The 16,745-nt window shown below is 37.8% G+C and overlaps 1 protein-coding gene across 1 annotated transcript in view; it reads left to right on the top strand.

The window, feature by feature from the left end:
- The first annotated feature begins 2,413 nt into the window (after nt 1-2,413).
- The window catches only part of LOC124709084, a 30,220-nt gene continuing 15,888 nt past the window's right edge, over nt 2,414-16,745 (top strand). The window contains exons 1-2 of the mRNA XM_047240732.1: nt 2,414-2,615; nt 12,246-12,398. Coding sequence (XP_047096688.1) covers nt 2,414-2,615; nt 12,246-12,398 — 355 coding nt within the window. The remainder of the gene's footprint in view (nt 2,616-12,245; nt 12,399-16,745) is intronic.

Here is a 16,745-nt window from a genome sequence, read left to right as displayed (position 1 = left end):
TACCTATTAGTGTTTTCTCTTTTGAAGAATAATATCAAGCATATCCATTGGAAACAGCATATACTATGAAAGAAAATCAGAACAATTTATCATATTTTAAAAAGGGAAATAATTCACACAATTGTTGGATAAAATATCTTAACTGACTTGTTTGAAGTGAAATCTCAGAACATAAAAAATCGAAATTTATTTCTCATATCTGTTTATTACATTTCGATAATGAAGAGAAACTTTTATTTTTATTTTATTTAAAACTTGACAGTTATTCACAAAATTGTTTAATTTGGTAATTCAGTAAAGTAGAACTACCTGAACAAGGTAAATATATAAAATTTAAAAATTATGAGTTTACCCAAAAAGTTCCTTCCATTATTTGTGGTGATATGAATGTTAATTATTAAAAATGAATAACTGTCAACCAAATCCAAAAAGAATGTATACTATGTAATATCAAAAACATAAAGCAAGTGGTTTCTGTTATTATATTAAATATATCAATGGTTACCATAAAGATCCAGTTGTATATAAGGGGCCTAACTGTCACAAAAATTTATCGAATGTATGAAAAAAGAAGTTGAAAATGTTGTCAAAACTGAAGAAATGGAATCACTAACAACTGAAAAACAATCTAGACATTATAAATCTAAAAAATGTTCTTTATGTAAAAAAAGTACACAAAAGAAAAGAAAAAAGTTCATCATCATAATTTAATGGAAAAATATATAATTCCTACATGTTGTACATGTAATTTACAACTAAAACGTTCTAGTTTTGTACCAATTTATTTACATAATTAATCAGAATATGATTGTGGTGGCAATATTACAGCTCATGTTGGCACTTTCTACAACAAGTGGTTATTCCATGCCATGTACATCCTGTGTAGGAGATGAGCTCCAATCCATGGCATCCCCAGAGTGTTGAAAACTTTGTTGTTGACATCTGTAAGAATATAAGTCAGTCATTTTTTGACAGCCAGGATATACAAGAGATTATGTGCAAGGCAGATGTGGGAGTGTAACCAACTGTAAAAATGCAGTGTATTCATTTGTAATGGAAAGTAAAATACATGTATATCAAAGAAGAAGAATCCAAAATCATTCAGCAACAGCTGGTATCTTAGTAACTTTTCAGGCCAATATAGGCATCCCAAGTGAGGAAATGGAGAATGAAACCCATGGCACCTCTGACACTACAAAGTGCCAGCAGGTAAAGTTTATAATCTACTGTGATTGTACAATACATGCAAGCAAACTGTTACAGATGCATGACACATCACTGCTATAACATACTTTCTTCAGTGTCCCATTTCTTTTTGTTATGTGTGTCTACCATTTAAGATGATGTAGAAGTCATGTGCCTACAAATTATTGTTACAGTTGATTTCCTCATAGCATTATTCCATATGATATTGCTGAATGAAAATACCCAAAAAATGTTAACTTACAGATTTGTCTCTGATGTGGCTGAACTGAGTTGTTACTGGAGCTCCAAAACTTTTTTTTTCAGTTTAAATTCTCATCAACATAGTAATCTAAAAATTTTGACATTTCCATCCCAGTTAATATTTTCTCACAATGTGTTACACTTATCATCATTGTAACACCTCTAGGTGAACTTAAGTTGAACTTTAGCAACAGATTTCATTCTACTTTATTCAATTAAATTTAGTCAGCAATAGCTTGAATAACATTAATCAGTCTACTGATACGTAATTGTAAATAGAGTATACAAATTAAGGTCATATAACTGCTTGTTTTTTGTAAGTGTATAACTTGCCTCATTCCATATTCCTGGAGGTTCTCCTTCTTAGTAAGATCTACAGAACACAATGAATTAATTCCAGCGGATGGCGGAACAGTTAGTCAGTGCTACCTGAACACAGGTTACAGTATGAATGCTTTTAGTGGGACAATGTTATAACTCATAAGTCAACTACACTGTGACTTCATTGTATCAGCGTTTTTATGGACAAATCACTTCAAATGTGTAGTAATCCCCTCCATCTCCTAATTTGTTTCCACTTTATTTTCTAGTTGTGATTCCTTGAGGAAGGTGTTAACAAGTCTCACCCTCACACTGTGCTGCAATAGTAGAAAGGAACTGAATGTTGTGTTGCTGAAATTCATCAACAATTGGTAAATCTGTTTAAAAATTTGCAACATTGTTATTCAGTTATATGGATGATATAATGAAGGCCACTTTCAACAACATTTGTAACTTAGTAATTTTTTCCATAAGGTTGCTCTATTTTCACCATTCTGTATTTCTGAATATTCTTTGGTATTTTATAAATGCTTTGACAAAACAAAAGAATAAGACAAACGAATTTTAAGTGATCTTCCTGCTATTCATAGGTGCAAATATGTTGCTGCTGGCTGTTTTGTGTATGTGTCCAACCCCTATTGCAAATATGTGGCCACCATCTTACAAAGTAAATCTTCAACAACAAGAATCTTTTGGGTTTGGATCTGATATGGAATTTTCAGAAGAAGATCAAGAAATCATAAAGAAAGGTGATATTTCAGAGATTAAATTAGATACAACCAACACAACAGCACAAGAGGCTGATTTCAGTTCTGAGAGACAAATGTTCTCGTATTACTCTCTTGATGGTAAAACCAATGATGACATCAAAAGGTGAGGCATGTTACTCTAATAAATGCAATCTGTATGAATTTGCTACACAATAGGAGCCATAAGCCTTGTTTTAATCTTGGCAACACCTCTATCTTTCTATTACATCTCATGATAACTGACTTATCTTCCTGAAAATGTGAGTCAGCATCCCTGTATGCTAAATGAGAATTTTAGCTCAGAAGACAGAAATGGGTTGGTATTATCCATACAAAAATCTTGAAGATGCATTTTTCCCTTAAAACGTATTATACCATGAAAGTAAATCAATGTTTAACTTAATTAATTTAAATGCTACTACATTAAAAGAGTGTATTTTTAACTAGTTACACCTGTCAGCTGCTGTTCATGAAATAGAACATACAGTACATGATAATTAGGTGAGTACACAGATCACTGTTTATTTATTTATTATTTATTTGTCCTGGAGATCAAATCAGTACAATGGCTTGTACAACTGATATGGGATAAGTCAATACAAATATACAGTTTACAGGAGTCTAAAACAGTAAACAAGAACACAGAAGAATGACTATTTTACATTACGTACAAATTATGTTACTTAAAGTTACAGCTTCACAGAGAATTGTTACATGATGTGACAAAATTGACTTAATAACATTTAGCTTTGATACATTATCATGCACTAAGACAATTTTGATTCCAAATATTCCTGGATGGTATAAAAGCAGTCTTTTATTAAAAGAGGTTTCACCGTCTGTTTGAATTTATTTATTTCTTGGATTTCTTGTATAAAAGTTGGAAGATGGTTATATAATTTTATTCCCATGCACTTAAAACCATCACTGTACAGTTTTGTTGAGTGGGGAAGTATTCTTAGAGAGGTTTTTGATCTTGTGTCATAATCGTGGTAATCCATATTTTTGCTAATTTTGTTGATACTTTTTTTGATAAAGAATAATAATTCTAGTATTTATTGGCATGGGAGGGGCAAAAAATTTAGTTTCTTAAACAATGGTTTACAAGTGTCTCTTTGCTTTTTGAACATAATTGTTCTGACTATCTTCTTTTGCAGTTTGAATATCTTAATTGATTCAGAATTTTGGCCCCAGAAGATGATTCCGTAGTTAAGTACATCTACATCTACATCTACATCTACATCTACATCCCTGCTCCGCAAGCCACCTGACGGTGTGTGGCAGAGGGCACCTTGAGTACCTCTATCGGTTCTCCCTTCTATTCCAGTCTCGTATTGTTCGTGGAAAGAAGGATTGTCGGTATGCCTCTGTGTGGGCTCTAATCTCTCTGATTTTATCCTCATGGTCTCTTCGCGAGATATACGTAGGAGGGAGCAATATACTGCTCGACTCTTCGGTGAAGGTATGTTCTCGAAACTTTGACAAAAGCCCGTACCGAGCTACTGAGCGTCTCTCCTGCAGAGTCTTCCACTGGAGTTTATCTATCATCTCCGTAACGTTTTCGTGATTACTAAATGATGCTGTAATGAAGCGCGCTGCTCTCCGTTGGATCTTCTCTATATCTTCTATCAACCCTATCTGGTACGGATCCCACACTGCTGAGCAGTATTCAAGCAGTGGGCGAACAAGCGTACTGTAACCTACTTCCTTTGTTTTCGGATTGCATTTCCTTAGGATTCTTCCAATGAATCTCAGCCTGGCATCTGCTTTACCGATGATCAACATTATATGATCATTCCATTTTAAATCAGTCCTAATGCATACTCCCAGATAATTTATGGTATTAACTGCTTCCAGTTGCTGACCTGCTATTTTGTAGCTAAATGATAAAGGATCTATCTTTCTGTGTATTCGCAGCACATTACACTTGTCTACATTGAGATTCAATTGCCATTCCCTGCACCAAGCGTCAATTCGCTGCAGATCCTCCTGCATTTCAGTACAATTTTCCATTGTTACAACCTCTCGATACACCACAGCATCATCCGCAAAAAGCCTCAGTGAACTTCCGATGTCATCCACAAGGTCATTTATGTATATTGTGTATAGCAACAGTCCTATGACACTCCCCTGCGGCACACCTGAAATCACTCTTACTTCGGAAAACTTCTCTCCATCGAGAATGACATGCTGCGTCCTGTTATCTAGGAACTCCTCAATCCAGAGTGAAAGAGTGCATGGTACATTGTGGTTAGGGTACTTGTGTTAGTGACGTTCCTTATTGATCTAATCATGAAGCATACTTTACTAAGTTTTGTGCTGGTAACGTCAATGTGCCTTTTCCATGTGAGCGTATCAGTAATAACAATGTGACTTGGGGATGTAAATTGCACTTAACTCTAATGTTAACAGTTTTGGCTTTTCCAGTATGTAGACAGCTTGTAGGAATACTACCATCTACATATAAAACACATACACAGATCATAGCATGATAAAACGGTCATTCCATAAGTCATGGCAACTAAGGTACAGCTTGCGATAAAGTGACAACATTGGAATTGCACCATGTGCATGAAACTGGTGGGCCCCTAAGTCAATATATATCTGAATTCCAGCATAAGATATGGGTTCCGATAAAGGAGGTCATGGCAAAGAGGAAAATGAAACACATGCATTGTAACTATGTGTAAATTTATTGTGCATGAGTAAAAATGGAACAAAAATGAACCCAAATTGACTAATGTCCTTCAAAATAGTCCCACTTTGCAGTGAGTCTGTCATTGTTGCACATCCACTTTGGAAACCTTCCACCCAATATGCAGCTGTTTGATTGGGCAATGCCTGTCAATCACAGCTTCTCGTAGTTCCTCATGACACTGAGTAGCATTTCTGCCAGCGAGAAAGGCAATGTATGCTCACTGTTCCACCCTGTTTAGTTTCATCTTGTAGCATAATCAAGCTCACAATGAAAGTTTCAGATGATGATACCAAGCCATTCTCATATGTGGTCACAATCTGTCAGTTGATTTGAGTAGTGTTTTCGGTGGGCTTTTGAATATATTTACTGTAATTATGGAGATGCCACATGTTCACGTGATATACCATAGAAAGCCCCTCTTAATATTCATTTTTATTACACACAACCAAAACTCCTGATACAAATACATTTGCGAGTTAACATGACTGAAAGATCAAAAAGCATAAAAAATTAAAGAAATGCTGCACTTATCACGTATATATTAGTTGATTATGTTGTGGGATTTTGGATGGGTTGTAGCCCAAGGCAACACACACATTTCTGTAGGACTTGGTATATTTCTTACAGACACCTACACTACAACAAATCATACAGCAAACTAGCCTAGCAATATGGTGTGGTCCGTTAGGCTACAGAGTGAAAGAACTAGTAATGGCGGAGATATGTTGTTTGTAGTTGTCGATGCCACAATGTCAATCCCAGAAGCTTACAGTAAAGTTACATAAATTATTTGTTTAAAGTAGTAGCTGTAAACAGCAGATGAATACTTTAAGAACAAGAACAGTGGCTTTTTATAGGTAGCTGCTTTTTGGATAATATACCTACACATCAATAAAGTAACCAAGAGGTAATTCCCATGATCAGTAGTGTGAGTAGGGTGGTCATAATCTGCCATTAGTATAACACAGGTAGCCTGCAATGGGTGCTTCTGCCACTTAATGTGTAACTGGACTCATGAATGAATATAAAGCAACAGTTGTAAGGTGAATTAAGGCAGCCTAATATGTGTCCTTCATGAACTTGTCTCCAGCAGTAGTTTTACTCATCTGTAGATCTCTTTTACAAGGATATTGGACATGCCTTGGTATTACAGTTTAAGAACAACAAAAATAATGTAATTCACACATATAGATATTTACATACTTACAGTTCTAATATGGCACAGATGGGATACAAAGATGGCTGTGGCCTCAGTCACTGCATACTATAAAACACATCATTTCATAATGCTATACAAAGAAACTTCCTGGCAGATTAAAACTATGTGCCAGACCAGGTCTCAAACCTGTGAACTTTCCATTTCATGGGCAAGTGCTCGACCAGCTGAGCTACCCCAGCAAACTTATGACCTGTCCTCACAGCTTTATGTCTGCCAGTATCTCATCTCCTACCTTCCAAACTTCACAGGAGCTCTCCTGTGAAACTTGTGGGACTAGCACTCCTGGAAAACAAGATATTGCACAGCTAGGTCTCACATTCAAATCCCAATCTGGTTCACAGATTTAAAATGTGAGGAAGTTTCATGTCGGCACACGCTCCACTGCAGAGTGAAAATTCGTTCTGGAAACTACATGCACTATCAGCTGTCATCAGGACCATTCTGAGTATCACAGCTTTCCACTTGCTAGCCTAGTAAATTATCTCTCAGTCCTATACCTGAGTCAGTATTTATGATGCTGTCAGTTTGTAGTGTTCTGTTCTTAGCAAAGTTTGACAGCTTTATTGCTCTCATCATCATGATGAGATAAACCATTTATTATGGAGTTAACCAGTTTAATGAAGTACATTGGATTTAGAAATACATTATCACAATTTTCTTTTTATGATGTTGTTGAAAATGTTCAAATGTGTGTGAATTACTATGAGACCAAACTGGTGAGGTCATCAGACCCTAGACTTACACACTACTTAAACTAACTTATGCTAAGAACAACACACACACCATGCCCGAGGGAGGACTCGAACCTCTGGCGAGAGGGGCCGCGCAATCCGTGACATGGCACCTCAAACTGCACGCGGCCACTCCGCATGGCACTGTTGTTGATGTTCATCTTATATTCTCCTTTCAAGACATGGTCCACTCTGTTCAACTAATCTTCGAAGTGCTTTGCCATCTTCACAGAGTTATAATGTTATTGGCAAACCTAATTTTTTTTTATTTCTTCTCCCTGAATTTTAATTCCTACTCCAAATTTTTCTTTTGTTTTTTCACTCCTTGCTCAATGTACAGATTGAATATCAGTGATAGACTACAACTCTGTCTCACTCCCTTCTTAACCACTGCTTCTCTTTCATGACACTCAATTCTTATAACTGCCATCTGGTTTCTGTTCAAGTTGTAAATTGCCTTTTGCTCACTGTATTTTGCCCCTGCTACCTCTGTCAACACTGTGAAGTGCTTTCTCTAAGTCTACAAATGCTTTAAACATGGGTTTGCCTTTCCTTAACCTATCTTGATGTCATAGGGGGAGCATTGCCATGCATGTTCCCACATTTCTTCGGAATCCAAACTAATCTTCTATGAGGTTGGCTTGTATAAGTTTTTCGATTCTTCTGTATGAGAATACATGTTAGTATTTTGCAACTATGGCTTATTAAACTCATCGTTCTTTGGAACTGGAATTACTATGTTCTTCTTGAAGTCTGAGTGTATTTTGCTGTCCCATTCATCTTGCACACTAGATGGAAGAGTCTTGTCAGGCTCTACCAAGGCTATCAGTAGTTCTGATGGAATGTTGTCTAATCATGGGGCCATGTTTTGACATAGATCTTTCACTGCTTTATCAGATTCTCCTCCAGTATGATACCTCCCATTTCATCTTCATCTACATATTCTTGATGTTCTATAATATTGTGTTCAAGTTCATCTTCCCAGTACAGACTCTGTACATACTTCTTCCACCTTTCAGCTCTCCCTTCTTTGATTGGGACTGGTTTTCCACCTGAGCTGTTGATATTCATACAGCTGCTTCTATTTTCTCCAAAGACATCTTTAATTTTCCTGTATGCAGCGTCTATCTTACCACTACCAATATATGCTTCTACATCTTTATATTTGTCCTCTAGCCATTCCTGTCAATCTCATTTTTTAGACGTTTATATTCCCTTTCACGTGCCTCATTTATTGCATTTTTATATTTTCTCCTTTCATTGAATAAATTCAATATCTCTTGTGTTACCTAAGGATTTTTACTACCCCCCCCCCCCCCCCCCCATCTTTTTACTTACTTGATCCTCTGCTGCCTTCACTAGTTCATTTCTCATAGCTACCCATTCTTCTTCTACTGTATTCCTTTCCCTTGTTCTTGTCAGCTGTTCCCTAATGCTTCCTCTGAAAGTCTCTACAACCTCTGGTTCTTTCAGTTTATCCAGATCACATCTCCTTAAATTTCTGACTTTTTGCAGTTTCTTCAGAGTCCACATCTGCCCCTGGAAATATCTTACAATTTAAAACCTGGTTGCACAATCTCTGTCTAGTATCACCAGGGCTTGTCCACATATACATCCTTCTTTCATGAGTCTTAAACCAAGTGTTAGCTATGGTTAAACTATACTATCAAATTCCAGTCCCCATGACTATTTAATTTTCATCTCCCTTAACTATCTGAATAATTTCTTTTCTCTCATCATACATTTCTTCAATGTCATCATCATCTGTGGAGCTAGTTGGCATATGATTTTGTACTATTGTGGTAGGTGTGGGCTTTGTGTCTCTGGGCTATGATCATGCACTTACTATGCTGTTCATAGTAGCTTACCCACTTTCATATTTTCTTATTCTTTATTAAACCCACTCCTGCAATACCACTTCGTATTTATATTCCTTTATCCACCTCACAAGCAGTCCTCTACCTTGTGCCACCAAATTTCACTAATGCCCACTATATCTAACTTCAACCTATCCATTTCCCTTTTTTCTGACCTATCTGTCTGATTAAAGGATATGACATTCCACTTTCATATTTTCCTATTCTTTATTAAACCCACTCCTGCAATACCACTATTTGACTGTATTTATAATCCTTTATCCACCTCACAAGCAGTCCTCTTCCTTGTGCCACCAAATTTCACTAATGCCCACTATATCTAATTTCAACCTATCCATTTCTCTTTTTTCTGACCTATCAGTCTGATTAAAGGATATGACATTCCACACTCTGATCTGTAGAATGCCAGTTTTTTTTTTTTTTTTTTTTTTTTTTTTTGCTCCTAGAAAGATTAACAATAGTATTCATGGAATGTTTTGGCTCTGAATTTGAATTTTGGGGATGTGGCAAGTTGAACAGATCAGCTACAGTGCAATGAGTGTTTGATGAGGACAAACACATTGGGAAGGATGAGGTCGGATATTGGTGCCAGAGGCAGCAGTAAGATGTCAACAGGTTGGACAACTTATGGAGGTGGTGACTGGAATGCTCCTCCAGGTGTTGTAGAACAAGGGATTCAGTTTGAGAGATATGATGTATGTAGTAGGGACTGCACAGTAGCAGTATCTCGTGAAGGGACAGAGGTGGTTCTGGGATGCCTGTGCCGTGAAGATGTGTTTTTGCAGTACCAGGTATGTGAGGGCCAGGGACTGGCAGAATCTGCCTCACAGTATATTTTTTCCTTGCTCACCTTTGTGTGCAAAAATTATTCCATCTACCAAGACAACAGTAAATTCCATGGTTATAACACCAGAAACAAAAACAATCTACATTTAGAAATGAAACGTCTCACTCTGGTACAAAAAGGAGTTTACTACTCCAGCATTAAGCTGTTCAATGCTCTACCACTACATATAAAATGTGTTCATACAGAACTGCCACAATTTAAACAAGTTCTCAAAGATTACCTGACAGAGAAATCTTATTATACTGTGGATGAATACCTGAAAGAAAATGTATACCATCACTAAACGTATTATGTCTAGAAGTAGTTCAATTGATTTTATTGTGCATTTGGGCATTAGCACACTTTTTGTAACAACAGATTGGCTGTACATGTATTTACTCTTGTAGGCCTAATATCTGATTTAACTTTGTGCTCTTATCTTTAACCTTTATTTGAAACTCCTTTTTCTGTCAAATGGTAGTTATGTTATCTAGCTGACATTGTATCTGTTACTGTATTTATAGTATGTCTTACTTAAACTATGTACAATTTGCCATTGAAATGCCCTTGTATTTATTGTAAGTTTAAATTGAAACCTGTACAATTTGACACGTTCCATATCCTTGTGATTGACTCACTAACTGGATCTACGGAACAAGAAATAAATAAATAAATAAATAAACAGTGAAAGGAAGGATGGGATCCATAAAAATGAATTTTTTATATTTAGGTTGTTTGGGGGGATTCCATGGTTCAGGCAGCATTTGATAAATAGGATGTGGGACTGGGTTTTAGCCAGGGAAAGAGATACTTTTTTGAATTGGTGCAAAAATATGGAGCAGGGGTCCATTGTGGCAGGGATGGTGTTGGGCCCTTCCCAGAACCTCTCCCCGAAATCCATTTCCCTCCTCATACCTATAATGTCCTGCACATCCACCTTCTCCATGCTCCCAAAAATCCAACAATTCTGGTCACCCCATTGAATCTGGTTCTTGCACTCCCACTGAAAGAATTTCAGCCCTCATTGACCAATGCCTCCAACAAACTGCCAAAAATCTTGCCTCCCACTTCAAAGGTATCAACCACTTTAATCACTGACTCTCCACCATTCCCATTTCTTTACCTCCTGGAACCCTACTCATCACTGTTGATGCCAGTTCCCTATACACCAACATCCCTCATACCTATGGTCTTTCCGCTATTATACACTACCTTTTCCAACATCCTTCAGCCTCCAACCCCACTATGCGATTTCTCACACAGATTACCAACTTTATCCTAACACACGACTTCTTTCTTTTGAACAAGAGATATACAGACAAATCCATGGCACAGCCACAGGCAACTGAGTGCGCCCTCCTATGCCGAACTGTTTATGGACCATTTAGAGGAATCTTTCCTAGCTTCCCCAAACCCTGGTCTGGTTCAGGTTCACTGATGATACCTTCATGATCTGGACTCTGGGCGAAGACAACCTGTCGTTATTCATTCACGACCTCAATACCTTCTCTCCCATTTGCTTCACTTGATCTTCTTCAATGTGCCATGCCACCTTCCTGGAAATTAACCTCCTCTCCTCTGATGGCTCCAGGCACACACCTGCCCACATTAAAACAATGAACAGTGCCTGCATTTTGACAGCTGCTAACCCTTCCACATCAAAATACACCTCCCATACATCCTGGGCATCCTGTGATGGAGTATCCACAGAGACAAGAATTCCCTCACTTAATGTGCTGTGTGTCTCACCAAGGCCTTCACAGACAGACCTACTCTGCAGACAGATCTCCCATGCCATATCCCCACAAATAGCCAATCCTCCTACCACTCTCAAGCACCAGCTACAAAGGAGTGTCCCCTTCATCACTCAGTACCACCCAGACAAGAACAACTGAACCACTACTTTGTCAGGGCTTTGGTTACCTATCATCATGTGTACTCCTATTTTCTTATTCATTATAAAACCCATCCTGCTTTACCCTTATTTGCTTTTGTATTTATAATCCCATATTTAACTGACCAGAAGTCCTGTTCCGCCTCCCACTGAACTTGCACTAATTCTCGTCATATCTAACTTAAACCTGTCCATTTCCCTTTTTGAAATTTTCCAACTTACCTGCCCAATTAAGGGATCTTACATTCCATGCTCCGATCTGTAGAATGACAGTCTCTTGATGATGACATGCTCCTGAGTATACCCTGCCCAGAGAACTGAATATTTTACCTGACAGGATGTCATTATCATTTAACCATGTAGTAGAGTCGCATGTCCTTGGGAAAAATTATGGCTATAGTTTCCGCTTGCTTTCAGCCATTTGCAGTACCAGTACAGACAAGGCCATTTTGGTTGATGCTACAAGGCCACAACAGTCAATCATCCAGACTGTTGTCACTGCAACTACTGAGAAGTCTGCTGCCCCTCTTCAGGAACCACACATTTGTCTGGTCTCTCGACAGATACTTCTCCATTGTTGTTGCAACTACAATACGGCTACCTGTATCATTGAAGCTCACAAGCTGCCCCATCGACAGTAAGTTATTATAGGTTTAATTAACCTTTGCATTTAATTAGTAAAGTTTCCAGCAAAACTAAATATATTGTTGCAACCAGTTGACCAAAAATTATCACAGGAACAACAAATTTGTAACAAACCAAATATGAATACTGTTTTGACAAAATTTGGGTAAACAGTGCTTGTATGTGATGTGTATAAATAACTTCAGAATGAAAAAATAAAATTAATTATTAGTAGAAGTCCAATAAGAGCAGATGGAAAGATTCCAGCTCACTTTGTTTCAATGTTATTCGATATCACAGAGTCTTAAGTTTCCCATACTGAAACTAAAAAAGGTAAAACACAGCAGGCCTAAAAAATGTATGAGTCTGTGTACTGAAGCAAAGCATTCAGAGTATTCTACCTCCATTAATAAACTTAATAATTGAGTCTGATAATGGAAAATTCCCACTTACACTCCAGCAGTCTCACACATACCTCCCCCCCCCCCCTCCCTCTCAGTACTCCTGTGGAGCTGCATAGTCATTTCACCTTCTCTACTTCTCTCTTTTCCTCTTTGCCCCCTTCCCCCTCCAGATGCTGCAGCTAACAGCCCATTATCCTGTCCCCACAATGTTCCTGAACACTCCCACTTCCAATGCTAACATAAGGTGTCTTCTCCCACCCCTACTTTGCTCTCCCTTGCCCTCCCCACCCCACATTTCTCCTTATCCCCACTGCACAACCCAGTTAAGATCACTGCTCACCGCTATTGCAGTCAGATCTTAGCACTCAGATTTGGCAGTGGCCATGTGTGCGTGTGTGCGCGCACGTGTGTGTGTGTGTGTGTGTGTGTGTGTGTGTGTGAGAGAGAGAGAGAGAGAGGGGGGGGGGGGGAGAGAGAGAGAGAGAGAGAGAGAGAGAGAGAGAGAGAGAGAGAGAGAGAGAGAGAGAGAGAGATTTATGCTTATGTGACTATGGGTGTGTTTTGTCTACATCTGACAACGGACTTTCTATGATGTAAATGCATAGATAAAAAATCTACTCACCAAGCAGTGGCAGGAGAACACACAGACAAAAAAGGCTTAACTTAACTTTTACAAGCTTTCGGAGCCAGTAGCACCTCCTTCTGGTGGAAGAGTTGAAGGGAGAGGAAGAGGGGTGAAGGAAAAGGACAGGAGAGTTTTAGGGAAAGGATACAACTCAGAAAAGTCTGGTAAGTCTTCCCTGACCTGCGGTTCTGAGTGACTTTTCTGAACTGTACTCTTTCTCTATACCTCTCCAGTACTTTCCTTCACCCCTCTTCCTTCCCCTTCGACTCTTCTGCCAGAAGAGGGAGCCACTGGCTCCAAAAGCTTGTAAAAGTTAAACCTTTTCGTATGTGCGTTCTCCTGTCGCTGTTGGTGAGTAGATATTTTATCTATACATTTACATTTATATTGTCAATAATTGATTATTTTCATTGTTATAGAGGACTTACTCTGATAGCTGATAATATCTAGCAGTCTGCCTGCTTTCAACTTGTCTGTAAGCCAATCAGTGCCTCCCCTACGTGATGAGTAACAATCTATCCTCTTCTGTATTGTTATAACAAATGAGTCATTTCCATCAAGGAACTCTCCAGAGTATTTAAAACAGGCAAGAGTTTGGCCTCAAGTAAAAGAAGGTACTGCAGAAGACACAGGAAACTGCAGGCCAGTTTCCCTGCTCTCCTTGTTTCTAAAATCATAAAATTCTTTCTTTGATAAAAACAGCCTTCTAAAGTGCATCACAGTTTTTGTTGTAAAGAGGCAGAAGTGCAGAATCAGCCATAGTAGAATTTATCATTTTTACACTTGCTGTTATTGGCAATATTCTATTATCTGCCTAAAGCTTTTGCTATTGTTGACCACAAGGTTCTACTAAATAAGGGTGCAAAGAGTGGAGGTAATATAAACCTGAGGGAGGGAAAAGAGTTGAGCTGAGTTCAGATTGCTTGGGAAACAGGACATGTCTCAGATCCCAGGTTGAGAAAGTCCCATACTTTGTGGAGCTACCATTCTCTCAATCCATGACAATTAAATGGAAACCCAAAGTCACTAACTTCTACTGCACAGTTGGACCAATCACACAGTTTTACATTTTCTGTCAAGCAAAAGCATTTTTAAAATTATATTGCTCCAAATTTAGCTGTCTGATTGTTTAGTCACAGTTAGTTTTGAAGATGTTAGTTACCAGAGTAATTCTAAAAGTTTTTACTTTATTTTCTTAATTTTTAGTGATGATGCAACGTTTTATGATGAAAGAAGATCTGCACGTATTTTGAAATGGTCTGCAAATGAAGACACATCTGAAGCAGCTGAGTATGAATACAATTATGAGGCACTAAAAAACGAATATGAACAGCAAATACAGAGTGAGATAAGGAACAACTCGGTTTTCATATACAATGAGGAAGTTCATGAAGAAAATGTCAAAGATGTAGTGAAAGTAATTGCAGATATCAAACCACTAAGAGAATGTTCAGAGAAAGAAAGAGGTTTCATGAGTTTTCGGGCGTTTGGGTGTCTGGTGAATGACTACCGACATTCCTCTACTGCCCTACAAAAAATGCGGATAGTGAAGAAAATGCTGAGAATAATATTCATCTGGTTTCTCATCTACTGCAGCATCACACTTTGCTGCTGGTGTCATAAAGGTCTGTAGCTTTCTTTCCTTCCCTTGCAAACCCTTCTTTCTGCAATTACACTATGATGTGGTCCAGTATCAGTCCATCAGATGTTGTCACAGACTAACAAATATTTTTCCAAAATTATTAGAAACATCCAAAATTGTACCCATTCACAAAGTGGAGAAAAGGATAATATGTGTAATTACTATTCAAACAAATTAGGGCTTGCAGCTGGTCATTGTTTAATTCATCATATAATATTTTGACTGAGAACCTGCCAGTCATCTTCAGGTGAGCCATTGAAGACTGCCCAGTTACCTTGACATCAAATTTTTCAAAGATGTTATAAGCCATAACAGCTTGACAAAATTCATTACTACATTACCCACAAAATGGCACAGAAGATAAAAAGTAACAGAGGCTGCTATACTCTATATTACTGTGTACATAGTTTTACAAAACCCCTGGATTGTAAAAGGCAAGTAACAGGAATATTTCTAGACTTAACAGAAGTGTTTGGCATGGTTGACCACACTATTTGCCACAGAAAATGATAAAAATAAGGCACACAGGGCTTGTCAAATGAGCAACTGTGGAAGAGAGTTAGCATAAGACTGAAAGTCAACAAACTAAATTAATCTCTGAGTGCTTATCAAATGAGGACCCACATATCTGTGCATTCCACATGGGCCTGCATTGGATCTGATCTGATCTTTAATACTGAAGCCCAGAAGACACTATTGTTTGCTGATGACAAGACAGTTTGTAGCCTCAACCTAACTTAGGTTATGTATAAAACACAGCAATCAGACATGTAAAGCAGGGGTTACACTAGAATCACTGGTGGAAAATTGTTCTTACCATGCACCTGTCACCCATGCTGTGCTTTGCGTGCTGCAATAGGGAAATGTGGACAACCATTGTTCATGAGCTGACAAGAGAGGTTGTGCAATTTTTTACCTTTGTTTATTGTAATTAATGAAGTGAAGAAAGTAAACAACCCACTTTCATGGTCATGCAGTTTGAACAATGTTTCTCACTCAGTTTTGCCATTGAGATCAATTCTTACAATATTTCATGCCGATATATACTGATACAATTCTTTCAAGCCGCCAGCCACATCAAGTAGTTAAGAACCCATGAGCTTTTGGCTGAGTGTTCCTCAGCCAGTATCGAGTGTGACTGTCATGTGGTTGCTGCTGCAGTCCTTGTATAGACACACAAACCCCTGTGCCAAGTCCAGTCCCATATAAGGTAATATTTTGCTGATGTATCCATTGTGTCCATTTCAACCTTCCAATGGTCAGTACATCTTTCCCTCCTCTGTTTATTGTTATTGTAATTATTATTATTCTTTTTAAGAGTATCTTCCCCTCAATTTTGTCTCCCAAAGTAAAAGTTTTGTCTATTTGTTTTATCATGTTCCGTATCTAGTTCGTTCACATGTTTGAAAAAATGTTCAGTTGAGTCATCTAGTCCATAAATCAAGCTCCATTGTATTCTTTCACACAACCTCTGCTTTAATGCATCAATCTGTATTAAGTCATCAAAAGGTTGATTCAGGTGAACTATACTTTTCAACTAAGCCTGTTCTACCTCTGACCAATACTTTTTCAATATTTCCTTTTCAAACGCATCAAATGTTAAGTGTTTATAGTTAATTTTGTTAGCCCAACCGAGTGTTTCTGCCCCAAGAAATCTTTTTTACAAATTTAATTTTCACTTCATTTCTC

This window comes from Schistocerca piceifrons, chromosome 7 (assembly GCF_021461385.2).
Source record: "Schistocerca piceifrons isolate TAMUIC-IGC-003096 chromosome 7, iqSchPice1.1, whole genome shotgun sequence".
Lineage (NCBI taxonomy): Eukaryota > Metazoa > Arthropoda > Insecta > Orthoptera > Acrididae > Schistocerca > Schistocerca piceifrons.
Note: the sequence above shows the minus strand (reverse complement) of the source record. Positions and strands in the feature narration are given on the sequence as shown.